The sequence below is a fragment of the Cannabis sativa genome, chromosome 1 (genome assembly GCF_029168945.1).
Source record: "Cannabis sativa cultivar Pink pepper isolate KNU-18-1 chromosome 1, ASM2916894v1, whole genome shotgun sequence".
NCBI lineage: Eukaryota > Viridiplantae > Streptophyta > Magnoliopsida > Rosales > Cannabaceae > Cannabis > Cannabis sativa.
The window spans coordinates 42,987,368-43,012,847 of record NC_083601.1 but is presented as its reverse complement, the minus strand read 5'-3'; the positions used below and the strand labels follow the sequence as shown (position 1 = coordinate 43,012,847).

The window sequence follows — 25,480 nt, the reverse complement described above, 5'->3', positions numbered from 1 at the left end:
AGATAAAACTATCTAAAATTATATAGGCTAAGCCATAATCAAATTATTAGAGATCGAATTCTACTTATGTAACTCAAAATTATGTATATATAATATGCTTGAATTAAGTTTATTATTTAATTGAAGCATATTAAAATACGTATATATATAATTACATTAAAAAGACACACTAATGTAGCCGCAATAGTTTAAAAATTTGTTAAAGATTAAAATCTCAAATCTCATTTATAAAATTAATAAAATACATTATTAATTAAAAAAAAATTAAAGTTACACTTAACATCACCTAATTAAATCTAATTAAAAAGAAAACTACTTATAAGTAATATTAACCTAATATATATTTATATATATTATATATATATAATAAAACAAAACCACATTATTGGATGAGCACAAACATTGTAAACTTTGTATTGAGAAGAAGTGAATCATGGAAAGATTAAGGTGTGTGTTCCTTGCATTATTCCTTGATATTTATGTGGTCCTATTACTTATCACATCCCCTGTTTGTGAGAGTAATAATAATGTAACTAAACCATCTTCTAAGAAACATGGAATTGCTTTCTTCATCTTTGGAGATTCCTTCTTGGATGCCGGTAACAACAACTACATCAACACCACAACTCTTGACCAAGCAAATTTCTGGCCTTATGGAGAGACTTACTTCAAGTTCCCCACCGGAAGATTCTCCGATGGCCGGTTGATATCGGATTTTATTGGTGAGATTTCCTCATATAATATATATGTACACATCATTTATATTATATACCAATCTTGTTTTCTTGTTTATACAAAAGCAACTTTATTCTAACTAACATTATGTACATATTGTCTGCCTCCTAAACTTTAATAGTTGTGTTTATAATTGTTCCTTATTTAGTATTTATGTCATATGTGTACATATGGTGTGTTCTTTTACAGCTGAATATGCTAACCTACCATTGATTCCACCTTTTCTACAACCGGGGTTTCGCCATTATTATAAAGGAGTGAACTTTGCTTCTTCAGGGGCTGGTGCTCTGGTCGAAACGTTTCAAGGATCGGTATGTTTGTTTATATTAAGCTATTTAAATTTTCATATGTTAGATTCAATTCAAACGCACATTATAATTTATAATTTATAGTTCCTTAACTTGTAGAATATTACTTAAATTTCCTGTTCTCACTTGAAATTTGAAAAAAAAGGGATAAGAAATGAATCTGGTTAGCTATTATCTGTCATTTGAATGAGCCAAATTTACTTTTGGAAGCGTGGAAATGTACATAATGTTTTATGTCCACAAATTGATAAAGTGAGCAGTACGTAGTGATCATTTTTAAACCATCAGACTCCAAAAATGAGCCTCTCCAGAAAAATACTAGTATGTTATATCCTTGTCAAGTGATGATGTGTATGATAGGCATAGGACATTTTTTGAAATAGAAAAGGGAAATAAAGTAAAACAATGTGAAAAAGAGAAGAGATATCAATGGAAATGGTAGGCTTGCAAGCAATATTGTTTTTAGGCTTTTTTTCACCTAAGAGAAAAAGAGAAGTAGAGAGCGCATGCATTTGAGTTTTGAGTATTTTTATATAATATTTGGACTTCTTTTTTTTAGGTGATCGATCTGAAAACTCAGGTAAGGTACTATAAGAAGGTAGAGGGTTGGTTGAGAAATAAGTTGGGGAATGTTGGAGGTGAATTGATGTTGTCTAATGCTGTCTACTTAATTAGCATTGGCAGTAATGATTATTTGAGCCTTTTCTTAACCAATTCCACCATCCTCAAAACCTACTCCAAATCACAGTACATTGAGATGGTCATTGGCAACTTGACAACTGTCATCAAAGTAAGCATTTCCCTTCCCTTAATTTCTCTACCTTGTAGATTAACGTCTTATAAACACTGCATTGGATTTTTGTTAAAAAAAATATGGGATTTAAATATTTAATATTTGAAGCATAAAATTAAGATAAATGTTAGAGAGCACCAGCCATGTTTAGCACCAATACAATTTGTTGTGTCATGTAATTAAGTATCACATATTATATACTTTAATTTAATCATTATTATAGAAAATAATTAGGGAAAAAAACAAAAAAATACAAAAAAGGAAAAAAAATTACAAAAATACTTTGGGCCGGCCCATTAAACATTTATACAGTCCACATACAAATATTTACAAAAATACCACATGCACTAAGCCTTCAGCTGTACAGAGCGAACCATGAAGATGAAAATACGCGCTCGTTTCAAAACCGCAAAGCAACCAAAATGAAACCAAAACGAGAAAAATACAACTATTAATTCTGGCAAAATCAACTGGAAAAGAATACCTGCAATGATCTAAACTGAAAATGACGAAAAAAAAATCAGAAAAACTGTGAAGAAACTGAAATTACACATTTGTTTTCTGTTTTATTCGATCAAAACAACTCCCCCTAATATCGAAATCCAGATTCATGAAATGTAGATCTGTAACAAACAGATCTGGACCTCCCACCAAATTCAAAACAATGTATGATGTGAAAATTTTTAAAAAAACCTCATGAATAATACATCTACGTTATATACAGTTACATTTTGATTTATTTTTTGTTTTGGTTGCCTTATAGTTGCATTATCGTTTTATGATAGTTTATATATTATGCAAGAATTTAATTTGATGGGGACTAAGAAATAGTAGTTATACATAGTAAGTTTTGTGCAAATAGTTGCATATTAATTTTATAGTGAAATAACATATGCAAGTAGCAAAACTATAATAAAATTACAAAACAACTGTATGCAAGTGCAAATAGTTGCCTTATAGTTGCATTATCGTTTTATGATAGTTTATATATTATGCAAGAATTTAATTTGATGGGGACTAAGAAATAGTAGTTATACATAGTAAGTTTTGTGCAAATAGTTGCAAATTAATTTTATAGTGAAATAACATATGCAAGTAGCAAAACTATAATAAAACTACAAAACAACTGTATACAAACTAAAATACAGGAAAAACTCTTTGAACATCAACATCCATGATAAATCTCATTGTTACCCATTGATGATATAAAAATGGACAGGAAACAACTAGATAAAAAACATATTAAAAAAATACATACAGAAGGTGTAAAATTTCAAATATGGGAGAAAACCAAAAAGAAACCGAAAATAAATCTCGGTTCGAACATCAGCACCAACATTATCTTTTTTTTCCAGAAACGTTGACAATGAAATCTCTGCACACTATTCTCTAATATTGTTGCACGTGAATGTTGTATATCATCAGTTTTTTCAATAGCAATGCTATATATGTTCATCACTCTTTCAATAGTGATTTTTATTGACTTAATTAGACACACTAACATGCGCGTTTTTAATTTGTACAAATAATATTAGACTGATTTTGAGATATTTCAAAAATAAAATCTTAGAATCGTGGTGCTGTTGGTATTGGTATACCTAATTTCCTAATATCTACTATATATGTTGACAATAATATCATTGTGTACGTCTCAAAAATCTTCACTACGTGTGCATATCATATATGTATATATATAGTTCTCCCTTGATTGATAGAAGTCAATCCTAGACCTAAGCAACAATATATAAGAAACTAGCTTTACAATTAAAAATTAAAAATAAAAAAGAAAAGAAGAATTGTTATGGAAAAAAAATTAAAAATTAAAAACTGAAAATAAAATTAAAAATAAAAAATTAAAAACTGAAATAAAATTAAAAATTAAAAATTAAAAACTGAAATAAAATTAAAAATAAAAAGAAAAGAAGAATTGTTATGGAAAAAAAATTAAAAATTAAAACTGAAAATAAAATTAAAATTAAAAAATTAAAAAATTGAAATAAAATTAAAAATAAAAAATTAAAAACTGAAATAAAATTAAAAATAAAAAGAAAAGAATAAAAAAAGAGAGTGAAATGATGGATTGATTGATAGAAAATGAAAAAAGAGATGGAAGAGAGTAGGATTTGATTGATGATGGATGGAATGATGACTAAGTGGTATTTGTGTAATAAAACCAACTTTGTAAGTAAAAATGTAGACATAGGCGTGTATGAGTAATTGTGTAATAAATTGTGTAAAATGGATTTTTCATGTAAAAATTTCAAATAATTATCACCTCATGGGCATCAATAATACTCTATTTATTGGAAGAATCGTTGTTACAACTGAAAAATAAATTATTAGATATTTAAGTAAAACCAGTTTTTTACTATTGTAGTCACAAACATAATTTACCGATTCATAACTATCACAAAAGGGAGTGTTAATTTGAATCGCTCTCTTCCAATACCAAAAGAAAAAAAAAAGTTAATTTATACAGTCAATGACTCAATATATGATATAATGATAGGCACTAGGTCAGTATTAAACGTGTTCAAACTAATCTTTTGAGCAATAGACTATTATTTTCTTAATTAGTGGTATGAAAGTGGGTCTACTAAGTTTGAATGAGAACGAGCAACACGGGCTATTATCTATTCTTCTATTGACTTTTTTACAATATTAAAATTAGGTACATGTTATCCACACACTAATTCCGCTTAATTAGTCGATCTATACAACAATTTCTTTGTATACGTGATTATAATTAGTGGTGAAATTTATGAAATGAAGACTTTTTTTTTTTTGATAGAATTAAAATGAAGAAATTTAATTTGCAGGATATATATAGCAGTGGGGGTAAAAAATTTGGATTTATAAACTTGCCAGAATTTGGTTGTTTACCGGGCTTGAGAGTAACTAACCAAGATGGTAACTATAAGTGCATAGAAGAAGCTTCATCTTTAGCAAACTTACATAACAAAGCTCTTTCAAAGCTTCTCAATAAACTATCAAAGCAGTTGAAGGGCTTCAAATATTCACTCTATGACCTCAACACCAATCTCAGAAAGAGAATGATTACTCCATCTTACTACGGTATGTACACTACTACCAGAAAATATCACTCATTTTTATAATATATATAAACTAGAAAATAAATAGTGTAGCAAGAATTTAATATGTTGGTATAAAAATGGATCCGGCCTAGCATGGTCCATTATAGACTTTATTAAGCCTAGGTTTTTTTACCTTTTCTTTTGTGAAAACTACATCACATTATTTAATAATCTAAAAGTACCAAAATAATTTCTATAATAAATTGGACGTTATATTTTGATATTAAGGTTTTATTATATGTATTTTATGGGGCATTTCTTTGTCATATAAGTTAAGTTTAATGTTGAAGCACATAAATTGGCTAAACATACTTTCACTTGGTGCGCAATGTTTGTTACATTTGTTATTTTAATTTTATTGGTTACCTCTTTACTTTTTGCATTCACCTCATCTCAGCAACCTTAATGTTGAAGCATGTTGTTACTTTTGATTAAGATTATTTTTAGAATATCCTTTTTTTTCATCACTGAATTTGCAAAATTTATAATCACTAACAATGCTTTTTTTATTGTCCGTGTTTTCTGATTCGTTACAGCTAATTATAGATGTTAAGAAAGTCTTAAACATTTTGACCCACATTAACTCATGCACGTATCCTTTTTCCCTTAGTTACCAATGATTATTTTTTGTTGGTCCAAATCCAAATAGCAGTCTGAAGACCACTTTTCATAATGATTTTTTGTGACCTTTCGATACATATGTTTAATTTTGTTGGTTAAAATGTTATTTATTTTAAATTTTTAAATGAAGGGTTCAAGGATGGAGAAAGGGCTTGCTGTGGAACAGGGGAATTTAGAGGAGTGTTTAGTTGTGGAGGAAAAAGAATCGTGAAGGATTATCAACTTTGTCAGAATCCTAATCACCACATTTTCTGGGACTCGTACCATCTCACTGAAATTGCTTACAAACAATTTGCCCATGAAATGTGGACAGGCCCACGCACTGTAGTTGGGCCTTACACTATGAAAGACCTCTTTCAGGCCCACTAAACAATGTGTCTTCTACTAATTCTCCATGTTATTATTTTCAAATTTAATTTATAATATAGAAAATATATAAAATAAATCCTAAGCTATATTATTTTCAAAAAAAAAAAAAAATAAATAAATCCTACGTTATATTTCGTCCATAAATAAAATATTGTGTTTTTTTTTTCTTATTTAAGCATTTATATATTAAACAATGCATAACTTGAAACTCGAACGCATGATCTCTAACACATATGCACCCTCCTATAACTACTTGAGCTAATCTTAAATAGTTAAATAAAATATTGTGTTTAGTAATGAATAATGAGACAACACAATCTCAGTTTGACAGTTTTGATAGTTAAAAAACCCATTAGTATCTTAATATTCTATACTGATGGAGAAATTAAGGGGTTTTATTTTTTTAATTTTTTTAAGTATGCATACTTCATTAGATGGAAAGAGCTGTAAATTCGTGCTAGCACGGCCCAGCCCGGTCCATTTTTAAAAAGTCCGAAAAATATAGGTCGTGCCGTACTGGCCCGTATTGAATTATGGGCCGTGCCGTGCTGGCCCATATTTTCATAGGTCAAGCCCAGCTCGGCCCATGGGCACGAAAAAATCGTGCCGGGCCCGGGCCCAAATCGTGCTTTAAACGGGCTTTGTTAGACTGAACAATAGATTTTTTTTAACGGGCCATGTTCACCACCTACAATGAAGGAGCCTGTTGCTATAATTTTAAACACTACGCAAGTATACGCAATCAAGTAGTAAATTTCACACAGGTGAGGTCGATCCCACAGGGAATTGGATTAAGTACCACTAAATTATACTTATGATTCTATTCGGTAAATCAAAAGCAATTATGATTAAAAACAGTAAAATTTGAAAGAAATTCAGAAAACTTAATAACACAATTTAAAGTTGAGCAAGATGAGACAATAGGGAGGAGAATCCTGTTGTTGTTTACCCAAATCGTTAATGCTTAATTACTATCCTATTCTTGGAGTGAATGACAGATTATGAAATAACCTAGCTCCTTTCAGATCTTCTAGATTCTAAATCACATGTTATCTAATTAATTCCTTAATTAAACTAACATGAAATCAGCATTAAGCAATAATCTACTCGTCACATAAGTCATGCAAATACTTTCGTTTCACATAGAACATTGATTATCTTAATTTTAGCATTCTCAATTCTCACTTTTCAGATTTTGAATTGAGATCATAGAGCATGCACAAGGTGATCAATCTTAAACATGAAATTAAGAACAAACTAAGATAATTTCACACACAAGAATTGAGGAATGGTAATTAAACATTAACTAGGCAAAACATTAAACAACAATCATCATCCTCCCTAAATGGGAAATTTAGTTCAGAAATAAATCCATAACCATTCCTATAGCAATATTCAACATAAATAAATTAAAGAGGAATAAAGAAAAGAACTGTTGGTGGATGAATTCTGGATCTTCACTTCAATCTCTGTGCTCTTCCTGCCGCTCTCACTCGTGTTTTAGGGTTCCAAATCGCTCTCCCCGACTTCCAATCGCAGTTTTCTATTTATACTTGAAATTTAGGGTTCGATGGACGAAAATACCCCGGTCCGTACGGATCTCGCCGCGGCCAAGCTTCCTCTCGCCGCGCGAGAATCGCCAATTTTAGGTGCTTTCGTTTCTCGTATCTCGCCGCGGCGAGCCTCTTCATCGCCGCGGCCAGATATGCAAAAACTCAAAAATTAAGTTTTTCTTCGGCTCAGCACGTCTTTCAATGAATTTCTGCACCCGAGACCTCTTTTACTCCAAAGAACCTGAAAACATAGAAAACAAGCGTAATTCCGTCCCAACACAGCTAAAGATGCACATAAATTGGATCCGAAACATAGGCTAAAAATAGCCTAACAAACTCCCCCAAACTGACTCTTTACTCGTCCCCGAGTAAACTAAGACTAAACTAAAAAAAAACTGACAATGATAGCTGAACTTTCCAACAATTAAATTGTTACCACCACCTGCACAACTTCAATCCATCAATAACCAGAATTTCAACTTGCCAACTCTAAGAACTAAGTTGAATGTGCAATTTACAAGTAAGTAATTCATACAAACATAAAGCATCGCAATTCCCATCAATATCACAACTGTTCTAACTTTCCAACTTCCCACTAACACATGATCAATAAGTTTGAATGACATACTCCTCTCCACTAATGTTGACAAATTTCTATTCGGAATCAATAGGTCTTTTTCGGTTAAAATCACATGGCTTAGGTACATGGGTAGGTAAGAAGTCATTTAGGCTATACTATACCATAAGCACAATTAACCAAGCAAGCCTAGACATTAATTTTGCTTTCTTTCCATATATCCCAAAAACAGAAATAAGAGATTGCAATTTTTCTTGTGTGTGTACCTCATAATTTTCTTAACTTTTTTTTTTTTTCTTCAAGAAGACACATTGTTGTTACTAGAATTTCACAACACCAAGAAGTGTAATTTAGCTGGTAAAAGATAGAATTGTTTGGGAGATGATAAATGCGAGTATTCAACCTAAAACGGCGAGTACTCCAATAGGAATGCGATAACAGACAATAAAGCTGGAAAAAATACAGAAGACAATGAAATATAGTGGTTCAGTCAGATTTTGTTCTGCTTAGTCCACTGTAGCAAGGGATTCGTAGGTGCATTTTCATGGTGGATCACCCCTTTATATACAAAGCAGGTGCCCAATCGGTTACATGAGGATCACATTTATTGTTAATCCATTATTTACACATTGAATTGCCATGATTAAACTCAGACAACGTTAACATTAATAAATATATGACAGTTACTGAACTCATCAACGTATGCGTCCTTCGCATCTGCGAGTTGACCGTTCGTGTTCCGTCTGTTGAGTTCGTAGGGTCGCACGTACGTTTGGAACGTCTGCGTCCTTAGGTGATCGCTCGATACGGACGTCGCATGCTGAAGTTGGTAGCATCTGGACATGCGAACTTACACTGGTCCGTTAGGGCTATTGGGTCATTGGGACCAAAACTGCATCATAGGGCATTGGCCTCTATACTTGCCGCGGAGGTATAGAGGGAGGTACTCGCACATGTTCTGACATATGCGAGCTGGGTCTACCCTGTATGATGAGGATTACAGTTATGCGGTATGAATTAAGTCGCATCCACGATACCTCGCTGGTTTTATCCTGGGCGAGGTCTAAACTTCGAGAAGTCTCCCCTGGACATTTCAGCCTTCACTGGAAGTCTGGATACACGTGTCCTTCAAAGAGGGGTCTGGTCTCGAGTTTCTAAGTGAGAGAAATCTCACTATAACACATGCCCCTAGTTTCGCGATGTGACTTGAGCGGTCACTGAGGGAAACTACTGCTCGAGAGACAGGTGAAAGGTTGTCACGAGGAGGTGACCTTTTGGTTGTCCCATCGAGGGTTTCGAAAAATGACGGCTGTAATGATTAATTTTCATTATCTCTAGGATGCCACGTCACGAAACTCTTCGGTTTTCGTGTAGGCGTGGCCATAGCTGGCCGTTGGATTGGGCGACCTTAGGCATTCTGGTTGCCACGTGTCACAATCCCAATAAATAAGGGATAGGGGTATTTAAACGCTTTGATACGAATCAAATATCCCGTTTTTCCCTCCTTTCTCTTAACTTCTCCCCAGTATATACAGCCCAGAAAAAAGAAATTCATTCCAACTTTTCTGTCATTTCCCACCGCATTTTCATTCTCAGAAGTGATCGAGAACAACCGCAGGAATCGAAACTAAAGGTTAGCTTCTAAACCCCTGCATTTTCGTTTTCTGCATTTTGAAGAAAATGTGTTTCTGGTTTTGGGTGCTCATGGAAAACTCTTTTTAGGAAGGTATGCTAGTGGGTATTTATGTGTTTTGGTAAATGATACTGGGTAATACTCATAGTGTAGGGCCTGTAAATTGACATAATCGCAAAAAACTGATCACTACTGATTCACGTCTTCGAATGCTCGCGGATATTCGGATGAACAATTTGAATACTCGCGAGGGCTCGGTCGAACAACTTGAATAATCGCATGTTTCCAAACTTATTTCTGTTTAACTGTTGATTAGACTTTTTAGGATCTTTTCGTGTCGCGGGCTGAGTGGTAAGAGTATTAACTGCCTTTTCAAATGGTGGGTGTGTCACAGTATTCTAATGGCCATATACGCGATTATATGTCCCTTGAGATACTGTGATACGCCCAGCCATTTGTTGACGTGCGTTAATACTCGAATGATCGTACTTTTTGGTTGGTAGGTTGTCTCGAAACGGTGGGTGTCTCCCAGTAACTTCAGGGTTATGCTCGAAAATGCATACTTCTTGAGTCACTGGGAAACTCCCAGCCGTTTCTGGAGGTACACCGCACAACCAAGGATGCGTGAATTACTCGCCCAAAGATAGTTACGTTTCTTCTCGCATATCGATAGAAGGGTCAGTTTTCGCACAGAGTCTGACTTTCTTGTTGAATGCGACTTTTATAGTTTACTGCGGGTGAGATCACTTATCTTTATCTTTTCACACATTCATCACGCTGAAAAGATCTTGTATCTTTCAGATGAGCGATCTATCGGATAGCCAGCAGCTCGGATCAGGAGGTCGCGCCTTTGACGGGGAATCGGACCAGGAGAGGGACGCTTTCTCCCTACGGACATCTCCGAAATGGAGGCCGCGGAGATAGAGTTAGGTCCTATGTCTTCTGTGGAGATCGAGAAGATGGTACGGGAGCTTACCGAACCTGGGGCAATCGATATCCGAGATAGTGAATCCACAGTGTCAGCTCGCGACTACCTCATCCGTACGAGGCAGGCTCCTGACATCGAGGTCGAGGAGGTGGAGGAGGGATGGACTACTCCAGCCCGCGAGTCAGGTGGGGAAGAAGAGGAAGCGGAAGGGAGCGGGACGGACTCGGTTGACGACTCCCAACTGAACGAGCCTTTCTCATGCGAAGACCTAGTCTCGCGAGTCGTCAAGTCTGACTTCACCACTTTCGTGAGGTTAAATCTGTTGCGGCTTGCGTTTCAAAGTCCCAAACCCTCTCAGAGAGCGCATCTTCCGTTCACCAACCCTGCGATCATCCCTACGGAGGACGTGGTCATCTCAATACCCATTCTTCGATGTGGTGTAACAGTCCCATTTCATCCTTTCGTCGCAGCCATTCTTAGACGCTATGACGTATCGCCTTTTCAGCTAACACCCAACAGTTATCGCACTGTTCTAGCCTTCTATGCGATGTACATGGAGTACGCCCATAGAGCTCCGTCAGTAGAGGAATTTAGTTATTTTTATGACATAAAGAGCGTGGGCCTTCATAACGGCTTCTTTTGCTTTAGTAAATGGGCGACTTCTGAAATCAACGGGGTTGAGGGGATGGTTTCGAACATGGGTGATTGGAAGTCAAAATGGTTCTACGTTTTTAAGGTTCCTGGGATCAGAACCGACTTTAATCGCAGACCCAGTATGTCGCATATTTGTTGACTTAGATAAGGTTTGTTACTCTGTTTTTCGAGATCTTTTGCTAACTCGTTCTTTTGTTGTCATCGCGGATGTACCGGCTCGACCAACGCTTAACGCTCATAAAAAGGGGGTAGCTGAAATTCTTGGGAGTCTTCCGGTACAAGATCGCGACTGGCGATTGCTGTGTACGACTGCCAAATTGCGAGAACACAAACTGATCCCTGAGAACGCGAGTCTTCAACGGGAGCCAGTATATAAAGAACCATCTGAGAGACAGCAGGAGCGGATAGATAAACGGCTTTCCAAGCAAACTCCTCGAGAAACTTCAGGTAACTCGTCCTTTCGCCATAACGTGATGAGTAGCGTCGTGATTTTTTTTTTTACTTATCTGTCTTTTATGCTCGCAGACATGACTTTCCTGAAGTCTGCCCCTGTCCTGAAGATCAAGCAAAAGGGTGGGACACCGGCTTCTTCACCAGTCGTCGCACAGAAGAGGAAGAGCGATGTGATGACTTCGCTCGCTGCAGATTCCTCCAAGAAGTTGGCCAAGACCACTCAGGATAAGGGGAAGAAGGTTGTCATTGATTCTCCGGTTCGCCCTCGCGACTTCCTGGCTATGCAGGAAAAATTACTGGCCGAGATTCCTTATGAGGAACTTGTTTCTCGATCAACTGAACTGGCCGCACAATCTGTGGCTTTGTTTATGAAAGCCGTGGCCACGCCTTCGAAGGAAACTGACTCGCTGAAGAGGCAGAACGCCCATTTTCAGGAAAACATAAAGAGGCTGAAGCAGGAGGTGGCCAAGATGGAGGAACTTCACAAGGAGCTCGAGGAAGCCAACAGGGCCAAAGAACAGTTGGAGCTCGAGCTCAAGAAGTCGCAGGACACGATCGCTGAGATGGCTCGCGACTTAGAGGCTGAGAGAGAGAGTGGGAAAAAACAGTATGATCAGGCTGTGTCTGATTATATTTATACTACTCTCTCTAAGGTCCCTGACTTCGACTTCTCGCTGCTTGGAGATGAAGCTGCTGAAATGGCTGAAGCCTTTCGCTCGATGTCTCCTACCCGGACTCACGGCAACCTTCCGGATGAAATCGAGGGAGCGCAGGCTGAGGAGGTCGAGAATGAAGTTGTGAGCAAGATCGTGGATGAGGCTGCTCCTGATGAGACTACTCCCGCTGCTTGATTATTTTCTATCTTAGTTTTACTTTTGTTTCGCTGTTTTTTTTTTTATATATGCGGTACGCGGGTACTCGCACTTTGTACTTAAAGAATTTCCTCTTACTTTTTGGACAAATTTCTATCCACGCGGGGATAGTATGCATTTTAATATTTACGCAGTACATGGGTACTTGCGATTTTATTTTCAACTTTGATCACAACTTGGTGTGACCGCGATTATATATATATATATATGCGACTTTAATTACAAATTGGTGTAACAAAGTAGAAAAAACTTAACAGGCACTTTTATTCAAACAATCAGTAATACATGCGGGTATACATGCCCCTATACTTAGGAATTATATTGAATAATAAATGTCTAAGTATAAGTACTCGAATCAAAGGACGCGAATATTACTGATAATAGAATTTCAAGCTCTCGCTATTCCATGCTCGTGGGATCGCGGTCCCATCGAGTGTTGCGAGTCGATAAGTGGCATCACCAATTTGATCTGCGATCATGTACGGTCCTTCCCAATTGTCTCCGAAGACTCCGTGGGATTGGACTTTGGTGTTTGGCATTACTTTTCTTAGGACCAGGTCCCCTACTCGCAGAGGTTTTATCTTAACCTTCGAGTTAAAGTACCTTGCAGTTCGTTGTTGATAAGCCGCGTTTTGTAGTTGTGCTTTATCACGCTTTTCTTCTAAAAAATCAAGGTAAAGCAACTGATTCTCGTTGTTCTGCGAGATATCCAAAGCGTCTCTGCGCAAGGATCCGGCCCCAACCTCTACTGGCAACATGGCCTCGCACCCATAAGAAAGTGAGAAGGGTGTTTCGCCAGTTGTAGATCGAGGGGTTGTGTTGTAGGACCATAAGACTTGCGGTAATTCATCCGGCCATGCCCCTTTGCGATCTTGTAGTTTTCCCTTTAGGGTGTGCTTAATTATTTTGTTGACTGCTTCAGTCTGTCCATTACTCTGCGGGTAAGCGACTGCGGAAAAGGCTTTTTTAATCCCCAAATCATCGCATAGCTGCCGCATTTCTTTACAGTCGAACTGTTTTCCATTATCTGAAATGAGCGTATGCGGGATGCCGAAACGGCAGATGATGGAAGTGTAGACGAACTCGCGCAACTTCACTGCGGTGATAGTCGCGAGTGCTTTTGCTTCAGCCCACTTTGTGAAGTAGTCAACTGCGACTACAGCGTATTTGACTCCGCCTTTTCCCTTGGGTAACTCGCCAATTAAATCAATTCCCCATATCGCAAAGGGCCGTGACTCGTGATAGAATGGAGGTTACTCGGAGGCTTGTGCGTGTAGGTGGCTATTCGCTGACATCTATCACACCTTTTTGCAAATGTGAGGGCATCTTGTCGCAGTGTTGGCCAGTAATATCCTTGCCGCATGATCTTTAAGGCAAGGGAATTACCTCCAGTATGATTGCCACAAATTCCCTCATGTACTTCTCGCAGTATATAACCGCATTCTTCACCACTGATACACTTGAGAAGCGGTTGACTAAAACTTCTGCGATACAAGCTCTGGTCATATATCACATAGCGGGCTGCTCGTTGTCGCAATTTCCTTGCTTCTATTTTATCATTAGGTAAGACCCCCTTGTCGAGGTATGCGACAATAGGACTCATCCAGGTAATTTCCTGAGCGTCATCGATCTCCATGATTGCTTCTCGATCTATGGTTGGATGTGACAATACGTCTACCGGAATTACGTCGAGTAACTCGGCTTCTCTGGTGGAGGCCAGTCGGGCCAGGGCGTCTGCATGGGCATTTTGAGTACGCGGTACTCGAGATATAACTACATGTTTGAATTTCTGCATGATTTCACGGACGATGGCTAAGTATTTAACCAATCTTCCGCCTCTCGCTAAGTATTCTCCACTTACTTGACATACCACGATTTGAGAGTCGCTAAATGCTTGTAGGTATTCGACTTTCATCTCGAGGGCCAATTTCAGACCTGCGATTAAAGCCTCATACTCGGCCTCATTGTTAGATGCAGAGAATTCGAAACGCGAGCGGCGTGTACCTTGAAATTGTTGGGACCGATTAACAATATCCCACTACCGTAACCTTCATTATTTCGAGGCTCCATCGACATACAATGTCCATACGTCTTTGCCTGTCATGACGACGTCATTTCCACCGTCTATAACCGCTATCTCTGTTCTTGGTAGCTCAAGTATAAAATCTGCGAGGGCTTGCCCCTTGATCGCAGTTCTTGGTTTATACCTGATATCGAACTGACTCAATTCCATGGCCCACTTCAATATTCTCCCCGATGCCTCTGGCTTCGCTAAAACTTGCCTTAAGGGGAAGTTTGTCAGAACTTCGATGCTGTGAGCCTGGAAATAAGGTCGCAATTTTCTTGACGATATTATTAAGGCAAAGGCTAGTTTCTCCATCTGAGGGTAACGTGTCTCGGCGTCTAGTAATCGCTTACTGACATAGTATACAGGGTGTTGATGTCCTTGGTCCTCGCGGACAAGTACCGAACTGACCGCATACTCGGAGACGGCTAAATAAATTGACAAAACCTCGCCGGCAACGGTTTTGATAGAATTGGAGGTTGCCCCCGTATGCGTCTTTAACGCCTGAAAAGCCTGCTCGCACTTCTCATCCCATTGGAACCTCTTGTTACCCTTCAAGATCTGAAAAAACTCTTTACACTTGTCAGAGGATCTGGATATGAAGCGGTTTAAAGCCGCAACTTTGCCTGTGAGGCTCTGAACCTCCTTTGGCTTAGTCGGTGATGGCATTTCTACCAACGCTTTAATCTTCGCAGGATTGGCTTCTATTCCTCGTTGATTTACCATAAAACCGAGAAACTTTCCGGAACCTACCCCAAAGACGCATTTTAAGGGGTTCAGACGCATCTTATATCTTCGCAATATGCCGAACATGGCTTGTAGGTGCGTGATATGGTCCTTCGCATGTTGCGACTTTACGAGCATATCGTCAACATATACCTCCATTGTCTTTCCAATGAGGTCTGCGAACATCATATTCACTAGCCTTTGATAAGTCGCACCTGCGTTTATTAAACCAAAGGGCATTACCTTATAACAGTATAGTCCTCGATCAGTAATGAACGAGGTATGTTCTTGGTCAGGTTCGTACATCGGGATTTGATTATATCCCGAATATGCATCCATGAAGCTTAAAAGTGCGTGACCTGCAGTGGCATCGACAAGCTGGTCAATGCTAGGAAGAGGAAAGCTGTCTTTGGGACAGGCTTTGTTCAAATCTGTAAAGTCAACGCAGGTACGCCATGAGCCATTGGGCTTTGGTACAAGTACCGGATTGGCTAACCAGTCGGGGTAAAATGACTCCCGTATAAAGCCGCAGGCAAGGAGGCGGTCAACTTCTTCTTTCAGCGCTAGGTACCTCGCGGGGTCCATTTTGCGGCGCTTTTGTCGGACACCTCGCACTTCGGGGTCAATGTTCAAGCGATGACACATGACCTGTGGAGATATCCCGACCATATCTGAATGTTTCCAGGCAAAAATATCAAGATTTTGTTTTAGAAAAGTCGTCAATTGTTCTCGCAATTGTTTATTTAATCTAGAACCAATTTTCAAAACCTTGTTATTGTCTATAGGATCTATAGGTACCTCGATTGTATCTTCCGCGGCTTGGGCTGCGGCCGTGTGATCAAGGATTCTCGGATCCAAGTCTGGTTTGTCTATATGCGGTACCTCTTCGATCCGAAGGATCTCCTGGCGAGGTGGTGGTGCGTCCAAAAGGTGGATAACGTTCACCGTCCTTTTTTCTGCGAGCTTTACAGCTGCGTTGTAACATTCTCGAGAGTCAGATTGGACTCCCCTCACTGATCCTACTCCAGAAGGAGTGGGGAACTTCATTGTTAGATGATAGATCGAAGTTACGATCTTCATCTCCTTTAGAATCGGCCGTCCAATCACGGCGTTGTATGCCGAATATTGATCAATTACTGCGAAGTCGGCCATCGACTTGGCAGTTATCGGGGCAGTTCCCAAAGTGATTGGGAGTTTGATCATCCCCCTTATGGCTATGACATCTCCCGTGAAGCCATAGATGCTCGATGTCATGGGCCGCAAATCTTTTTCTTGTAGCCCCATTTGTTTGAAAGCTTGGAAATTCAGTAAATTTACTGAGCTTCCATTGTCGACCAATATGCGATGGACGTTATCTCCACCTATATTGGCAATTATTACAAGTGCGTCAGAATGCGGGTGGTGGACCCATCTCGCATCGCTCTCCATGAAGACAATGTCCTCGCAGTCTCTCTTGAAGAGCTTCTCTGGCCGTTCACCAAGATTGTTCACATTGGTAAGCGGCTTTTCCTTGGCTTCTCTGGCATACCGTTCTTGGGATTTGCGAGAGTCGCCCGCGATGTGTGGTCCTCCAATTATAGTCAAGATATTGCGAGGTGCTCTAGAGCCACTCGCATTCTGATTTTCTCCTTTGTCATCCGCTCGGGGATGACTTTCCTCGTTTCTTCTATACTTATCGAATTTTCCCCGTCTGATTAATTCTTCAATCTCATCCTGCAAGACCCAACATTCAAGGGTAGTGTGACCGATATCCTTGTGGTACTTACAAAACTTCTTGGGGTCTCTTCGGTCGCGATTTCCCCTGATGGGGGGCGGCTTCTTGAAGACGCCGTTCCTTTCCTCAACCGCATAGATGTGGTCTCGAGGGACGGCGAGTTCAGTATAGTTGACGAAGCGAGGTCCTCCTTTTCTTTTGGGCGAGGACTCCTTTTTAGGTGGCGACTTAGCCAACTTCGGGCTCCGCGGTTTGCGTGGACTGCGTCTTCTGGGGCTTCGGCCCCTGGAATTCTTTCCTCGCGGACTGCGGGATCGCGACCGCGGTATGGGTGATCGCCTCTTGTTCTTGCCCTTTTCCAATTCCGCCAGGGAGTTCTCGATTCTCTTATGAGGTTCGGCCATGGCGAAGAATTCTACCAAGGATTCTGGCCTTCGAGCCTGCAGCTCTTTCCAGAAGTCGGTTCTTGGCAGGACACCTGTTATTAACATGCACACAAGCGAAGACTCGGGAGCCTTCTCAACTTTCGTTACCTCAGCGTTAAAACGCTTGAAATAATTCTGCAAAGACTCACCAGATTCTTGCTTGATGTTTGCCAAAGTCGTATAGGGTGGCCTATACGTCATCGTGGCCTGGAAGTGTGTGAGAAATAGATCGACGAAGTTCTCCCATGTCGATATCGATGCCTCTGGCAATTGGGTGAACCAGTCATGGGCATTCTCTTCAAGCGTAGCCGCGAGAATGCGACACTTCGCGAGTTGCGGCACCTGGTCCACTTCCATTATGGTGTTAAATTTCTCTAGGTAGTCTAATGGGTTAGATGTACCTTTATACTTGAGGGATTCAGATAAACGGAATCCCTTTGGAAGTTGGGCCTGTCGCACTTCTGCGGTAAATGGAGAGGTGCCGTGCAGCTTGTATACGGGTTTACAGGCTTACGCTGCTGTTCGAGCATTTTCAAAGCTTGCAGAAGCATACTTTGATCGATTCCTCCTGTCGCAGGAGGTGGAGTCGCTACAACAGTGGGGCTCGCAGCCACTGCGGCAAGGTTGGAAGGGATGTTAATCCCTGTGGTCGCGATCGGCGCGATAGGCGGGTTGGCAACTGCGTTGACACCCTGATCGCCCATATGGGGGTCATGGAGTGTCTCCGTGTTGCGCGGGCCGCGGGAGCGCGCCCTAAAGACAGCATTGAGATGATCACGCAGATCACCTCGGTGTACACGGTAGCGTCCTCCCTGCTTGTGTTTGCACGAGCCTGGACCTCGTATATCCGCTTGGAGTGCGGTTATGCGAGGATGAAGCGGCTGATTCCGCGTCGTTATCTCGAAGATGACGACTGCGAGGATTGAGGCGCTCGGGATCCTCGCTTCTGCTCGCGTGCTCTGGTTAGGCACCCTTGCATATTGATCTCTCGACGTCGGGTGATTCAAATCCAAGATTTCAGGATCAGTTCTTCGCTCCCTGCGTACACGGTTAGTTTGACGTCGAGAAACTGTTACCTGAGGGTTTTCATTATGAACGGCAGGGACCCGAGGAGGGTGTCGAGCGCGACTCTGTCCGTCTACCTCGGCTTGTAGTGCTCGCAGTTGATCCTGGATTGCAGCGTATTGATCAGTCGTGAGCTGGACCATTCCTTCGGACACGACCGCCGGGGTGACAGGGGGAAAGTGCATGGTTGCCGGCGGTGTGGATGTGCCTCCAGCTTGAGGACCAGTTGTTTCTGGAAACAGGTTGAGTGGTCTGATGTTGCTCCTTCCTACCCCGTCGTTGATGACGTCTACAGGCGGCACTCCGGTTCCAGGCAATGGTACGTTCATCGTTCCAATGTTGATGGATTCATTGTTAGCTCTGTTAGCGTGATTTCCAGCCATGTTGAGTAATGTTCTTTGAGGTAAATAAAATCTTACAATCGTTCCCACAGACGGCGCCAAATGTTGTTACTAGAATTTCACAACACCAAGAAGTGTAATTTAGCTGGTAAAAGATAGAATTGTTTGGGAGATGATAAATGCGAGTATTCAACCTAAAACGGCGAGTACTCCAATAGGAATGCGATAACAGACAATAAAGCTGGAAAAAATACAGAAGACAATGAAATATAGTGGTTCAGTCAGATTTTGTTCTGCTTAGTCCACTGTAGCAAGGGATTCGTAGGTGCATTTTCATGGTGGATCACCCCTTTATATACAAAGCAGGTGCCCAATCGGTTACATGAGGATCACATTTATTGTTAATCCATTATTTACACATTGAATTGCCATGATTAAACTCAGACAACGTTAACATTAATAAATATATGACAGTTACTGAACTCATCAACGTATGCGTCCTTCGCATCTGCGAGTTGACCGTTCGTGTTCCGTCTGTTGAGTTCGTAGGGTCGCACGTACGTTTGGAACGTCTGCGTCCTTAGGTGATCGCTCGATACGGACGTCGCATGCTGAAGTTGGTAGCATCTGGACATGCGAACTTACACTGGTCCGTTAGGGCTATTGGGTCATTGGGACCAAAACTGCATCATAGGGCATTGGCCTCTATACTTGCCGCGGAGGTATAGAGGGAGGTACTCGCACATGTTCTGACATATGCGAGCTGGGTCTACCCTGTATGATGAGGATTACAGTTATGCGGTATGAATTAAGTCGCATCCACGATACCTCGCTGGTTTTATCCTGGGCGAGGTCTAAACTTCGAGAAGTCTCCCCTGGACATTTCAGCCTTCACTGGAAGTCTGGATACACGTGTCCTTCAAAGAGGGGTCTGGTCTCGAGTTTCTAAGTGAGAGAAATCTCACTATAACACACATTTTTTTCTTTTTTTTTTCATAGGCACAACACACAATATTCTTATTATTTTTTTTTCAATCTCTCATTTTTACACTTTATATTTTTTTCACTTACAGCACTTATTCCCCCCCAAACTTGCTTCAAGGCTCATGGCATAATAAAATATGTTCAGGGTGAAAAGAGTTTAGAATAACAAATTCAGCTCCGTGAAGTGGTGAAAAATTTTTAAAACAGGCTAAAGCTCAACTTTGGGTATACTAAGGATAAAACTTTTTTAGGTAGGCTTGAAAGGCTCAATCGATCCAAAGAAAATTTGCCTAAATCATTTTCCAAACAAAAATCATCAAGGATTTCGCTTCAAGAGAGTATGTCAAACAAATTCTATTTCATGTTCAATCAGTCATTCCACAATCCAAATAGAACAGAGGTGATATGTGAGAATAGCAAATGTTTTAAATCTACATGAATCACTTCCTAGCACACATCCAATTTAATTCAAACAGTTGCAAGTCAAGCACACAGTTATGTTTCAATCCATTGCACAAGTGAATAACAACAATTCAATCCATTTTTCAATTTAGCTATCACGCAAGACTAAAAAAAAAACTAAAACTAAAACAAATAAACGCGAAAAAATTAAATTAAATTTCTCCCCCCCCCAAACTAAAATGCACATTGTCCCCAATGGGTGAAAATTAAGCAGGGTGAGAGAAACTTACCTGAGCCCCTTAAAAGGGGTTTGGCGGCGGTGGCTGGTCATAAGGGTTGAAACGGGGTGGCATGGGAAAATAGTTTGGATCATCCACACCGATATTCATCCTCGTGACAAGTGTGTTCAATTGAGCCACCTGCTGCTCATCGAAGATACTCCTCTGGGCCATGTAATTTTGCATATGCATGTTCTGCTGAATCAGATAATTCAGCTGATTGTGAGTGTACTGCATGGCAGGGTCAAGAGGCCCGACAAGACGTGGTGGTTCGATGTCCTCACGTTCCTCTTCTTCTCTTGCCGGAGGACCTCCTTGAACTGGCGGTTGACCATGAGGATGAGGAGGTTTGAAGCGCAGAACAGTCGCCAAGTTAATAGGGCGCTGGGGCGGTACCTTTGTATCATATGAGTACTGTGGTACTCCATGTTTCTCACAGAGGTCAGTGATTATTCCAGCCAACCCCAGTCCTCCACCGGAAGATCCCTCAACCATAATGTCAAAGGTCGTTCGAACAATATCCCCCACATTCAGATTATACCCTTTCATAATACCGTAAACCCATTTAAGTCTGTCCATTTGAGCATCAGAAAAATGCTTGTTGGGGAGCATCCTTGCACTAACAAAGTAAAGCCAAGCCTTGGCCACTGGGTTGAGTTCACATCGGTACAATTGGTATGGTACTCCACTAAGCTCATGGAACCTAAGGCCAGGATACCCTAGAGTCTCAGCCATATCCACATAATTCGTACTTCTCTCATAAAATTGTCGTTTCAAGGGTTGTTCTTCATAAGTGAAAGTTTGGAGATCATAAAGGGCATGAATAGCGTCTGTGGTAGCAGGCACTCTAACCCCCCTAACTCTAACTTTGCCCTCTTCTCTTTCAGGCCAGTTGGCTAAAAATTCCAAAGCTAGAGTTTGATTACCACGCTCAGTGACATCTACGAACTTAGTCCACTGCCTCTGTAGGATTTGATCCCTAATAGATGCAAAAGCAGGGGGAATGTTGGCAGTTTGGCTTAGGTTGACAATGTCTATCCCTCTATCTTCAATGAATGCCCTATCTTTCAATTTCAAAAACCGCTCTTGAGCCTCGATGTTGGTAAACCTAACTCTATCTAGATTAGGGCGTCCCCTAGATGGGTTGGATGATGAAGCTCCCTCTTCATTAACCCTTGACCTCTTTGGACCCATAACTCCCAAATTTTTTTCTAACTCTCAAGATTTTTCAAAATTTTGACAGCACTTCCCCTTAAAAATCGACTTCCCGGGATTTAACCCTTTCACAATCACATTCAATTGACTCACCACAATAATGTTCAACAATGTATGATCAACAATTCCAAAAAAATTTCAACACAAAGTCTAATATTCTCTAGCAATCCACAAATAATCCAATCAAACTTGTGTAGAGAAATTAAAATTTGTTACCTCAATGAAAATCACTCTTTAGTCAACCTCCATTGATGAGAACCTTGAAGCTTTAGGGAAGAAGAAGGTGAATAGTGATTTTTCTGAAATTTGGGTGAGGTTTAGGGATTTTGGAATGGATTTTTAGAGGAAAAGAGTGTTAGATGAGAGAAATAAGGGATTATGATGATTTGGGATGAAAGTTTATGGATAATTTTGAGGAAAATTGGTTTGAATGGGGTTAGATGAAGAAATTAGGGTGAAAAGGGGTGGTTTTCGGCTGGAGAAGAGAGGGTTTGAATGTGGGGTTTGATTTGAAATGTTAGGGTTTTTGGGATTTAAAAAGGGAAACTGACCATTCTCGCCGCGGCGACATGTAGCCTCGCCGCGGCGAGAATCCGTGAAAATAAGGGACTTTCTGTAAGTCCTATCTCGCCGCGGCGGTATGTCCCCTCGCCGCGGCTAGAATTCGCCAAAAACAAGGACTTTCTGTAAGTCCATTCTGGCCGCGGCTAGAATTCCCATGGCCGCGGCCACTGACCAAAAAAATTTTTTTTATTTTTTTATTTTTTTATTTTTTTTTTCAGTAACGAAACAAAATGAACAACAAGAAAAATAACAGTAACTTAAAAAGAGTTCAACTAAATCAAAAGAACACTTGGGTTGCCTCCCAATTAGCGCTAACTTTATCGTCGCTCAGCTCGACGTTGATCGAGATCTTTAAAGTGGCGCCAGAATCATGGCGGACTTGGTTTGATCAAATTGACCTCCCAAGTAGAGCTTTAATCGCTGTCCATTCACCTTGAAAGTATTAGGACTTTCACCTTTTAGTTCCACTGCTCCGTAGGGAAACACTTTGATCACCGTAAATGGCCCTGACCACCTTGATTTTAATTTACCAGGAAACAACTTTAGTCTTGAGTTAAAGAGTAGAACTTGTTGACCAGGTTGAAACTCCTTTCTGACTAGATTTCTGTCATGCCATCTCTTAGTTCTTTCCTTGTAAATCTTGGCGTTTTCATAAGCTTCATTTCGAAATTCTTCCAACTCATCCAACTGTAGTAGTCTTTTCTGCCCAGCAGCTTTTAAATCCATGTTCAAAGTTTTCATTGCCCAATACGCCTTGTGTTCTAGTTCCACCGGTAGATGACAAGCCTTTCCAAACACCAACCGATATGGTGACATCCCGATTGGCGTCTTGAACGCTGTTCTATAAGCCCACAATGCGTCATCCAACTTTCTTGACCAATCTTTCCTTGATCTCTGCACCGTTTTCTCCAGAATCATCTTTATTTCCCGGTTAGAAATCTCAGCTTGGCCATTACTTTGCGGATGATAAGGTAGAGCTGTTCTATGACGAACACCATATCTCGAAAGGAGTGCTTCGAATTGTTTGTTGCAAAAGTGACTCCCTTCATCGCTTATGATTGCTCGGGGAGTTCCAAACCGAGTGAATATGTTCTTTTGAAGGAACCGAAGGACTGTTTTACCATCATTAGCTGGTGTGGCTGCAGCTTCCACCCATTTTGACACATAATCCACAGCTAATAGGATGTATAGATTGCTAAACGATGAAGGAAAAGGACCCATAAAGTCTATCCCCCATACATCAAACAACTCTACTTCCAAGATTCCTGTCAAAGGCATTTCGTTTCTCCTTGAGATGTTTCCTGTACGCTGACAACGATCACATGCCTTTACAAAAGTACTAGCATCTTTGAAAAGCGTTGGCCAAAAGAATCCACTTTGCAACACCTTGGCAGCTGTTCTAGTTCCACTGAAGTGTCCCCCACATGGTAAAGCATGACAGTGATTAAGAATAGAGTACATCTCCTCTTCAGGCACACACCTTCTTATTATCTGATCTGCACAGTGCTTGTAGAGGATTGGCTCTTCCCAATAGTAATGTTTCACCTCAGAAAAGAACTTCTTTAGTTGTTGTCGAGATAGCTCAGGAGGAGTGATATTGGCAGCCAAGAAGTTAACATAATCAGCATACCATGGTACCATCAGACTTTCCCTCACACTAAAGAGTTGTTCATCGGGAAATTGTTCATTTATTTGTACCTCTTTTGTATTCTGACTTTCTTCTAGTTCTAGTCTTGACAAGTGATCTGCCACCAAGTTCTCAGTACCCTTCTTGTCTTTTATGTCTAGATCAAATTCTTGCAAAAGAAGAACCCATCGAATCAGTCGTGGTTTGGCATCCTTCTTAGTCATCAAGTATTTGATTGCTGAATGATCTGTATACACTATCACTTTATTACCAATTAAGTAGGGTCGAAATTTGTCACATGCAAATACTATGGCCAGCATCTCTTTTTCTGTAGTAGCGTAGTTTAGTTGGGCATCATTCAAGGTTTTGCTTGCATAATAAATGGTTCTGAATACCTTGTCAACCCGTTGTCCCAAGACTGCTCCAATAGCATAATCACTTGCATCGCACATGATTTCAAAAGGTAATTCCCAGTTTGGTGTAGTCACAATCGGTGCTGAGATTAACTTCTCCTTGAGAATTTGGAATGCTTCAAGGCAATCTTTCCCAAATTCAAAAGGAACTCCACTAGCAAGAAGATTGGATAGCGGTTTGGCCACTTTGGAGAAATCTTTGATAAATCTTCTATAAAACCCGGCATGACCCAAAAAGCTTCGAACTCCCTTCACTGAAATTGGAGGAGGCAAGTTCTCAATTGTAGATACTTTGGCTCTGTCAACCTCAATACCTTCTTTTGAGATTTTATGTCCCAGCACTATTCCTTCTGTAACCATGAAATGGCACTTTTCCCAGTTCAGCACCAAATTAGAGTCTTCACATCTTGCTAAAACCAACTCCAAGTTACTCAGACATTGGTCAAACGATGAGCCAAACACTGAAAAATCATCCATGAACACCTCGATGCACTTTTCTATTAAATCTGAAAATATAGCCATCATACACCTCTGAAATGTTGCTGGAGCATTACATAGCCCAAATGGCATTCGTCGAAAAGCAAAAGTACCATATGGACATGTGAATGTTGTTTTCTCTTGATCCTCCGGTGCTATAGCTATTTGGTGATACCCTGAGTACCCATCAAGGAAACAATAGTACTCTTGTCCTGCCAACTTGTCTAACATCTGATCAATGAATGGGAGTGGAAAGTGATCTTTTCTTGTGGCCTTGTTGAGTTTTCGGTAGTCAATGCAAATTCTCCATCCCGTGACAGTTCTGGTAGGGATGAGTTCATTCTTCTCATTCTTTACCACCGTCATCCCTCCTTTCTTTGGGACAACTTGGACTGGGCTCACCCATTTACTGTCTGAAATAGGATACGCTACCCCTGCATCTAACCACTTCAAGACTTCTTTTCTGACAACCTCCTTCATTGGTGGATTTAATCTACGTTGTGCATCAATGGTTGGTTTCACTCCTTCCTCCATTAAGATTCTATGCATTACAGTTGAAGGGCTGATCCCTTTAATATCTGCTAAAGTCCATC

At 40.2% G+C, this 25,480-nt stretch overlaps 2 protein-coding genes across 2 annotated transcripts; both read left to right on the top strand.

The window, feature by feature from the left end:
- The first annotated feature begins 381 nt into the window (after positions 1 to 381).
- Positions 382 to 5,997, top strand: LOC115704476 (GDSL esterase/lipase 5). The gene is made up of 5 exons (XM_030631681.2): positions 382 to 722; positions 925 to 1,046; positions 1,603 to 1,833; positions 4,656 to 4,911; positions 5,683 to 5,997. Exons 1-5 carry the CDS (start codon positions 434 to 436, stop codon positions 5,919 to 5,921), a joined length of 1,137 nt encoding a protein of 378 aa, XP_030487541.1. The 5' UTR covers positions 382 to 433; the 3' UTR covers positions 5,922 to 5,997.
- A 4,592-nt stretch (positions 5,998 to 10,589) lies between these two features.
- Positions 10,590 to 12,610, top strand: LOC133034697 (uncharacterized). The gene is made up of 3 exons (XM_061110016.1): positions 10,590 to 10,924; positions 11,349 to 11,713; positions 11,792 to 12,610. The coding sequence occupies exons 1-3, from the start codon at positions 10,590 to 10,592 to the stop codon at positions 12,568 to 12,570; spliced, it is 1,479 nt and encodes a 492-aa protein (XP_060965999.1). The 3' UTR covers positions 12,571 to 12,610.
- The last annotated feature ends 12,870 nt before the right edge of the window (positions 12,611 to 25,480 follow it).

Coding starts and splice junctions, on each gene's coding strand:
- LOC115704476 (XM_030631681.2), top strand. CDS start 434: ATGGAAAGATTAAGGTGTGTGTTCCTTGCATTATTCCTTGATATTTAT. Junction 1,047..1,602: donor TCGAAACGTTTCAAGGATCG/GTATGTTTGTTT, acceptor TCTTTTTTTTAG/GTGATCGATCTGAAAACTCA. Junction 4,912..5,682: donor GATTACTCCATCTTACTACG/GTATGTACACTA, acceptor TTTTAAATGAAG/GGTTCAAGGATGGAGAAAGG.
- LOC133034697 (XM_061110016.1), top strand. CDS start 10,590: ATGGAGGCCGCGGAGATAGAGTTAGGTCCTATGTCTTCTGTGGAGATC. Junction 10,925..11,348: donor GACTTCACCACTTTCGTGAG/GTTAAATCTGTT, acceptor TACGTTTTTAAG/GTTCCTGGGATCAGAACCGA. Junction 11,714..11,791: donor AACTCCTCGAGAAACTTCAG/GTAACTCGTCCT, acceptor TTATGCTCGCAG/ACATGACTTTCCTGAAGTCT.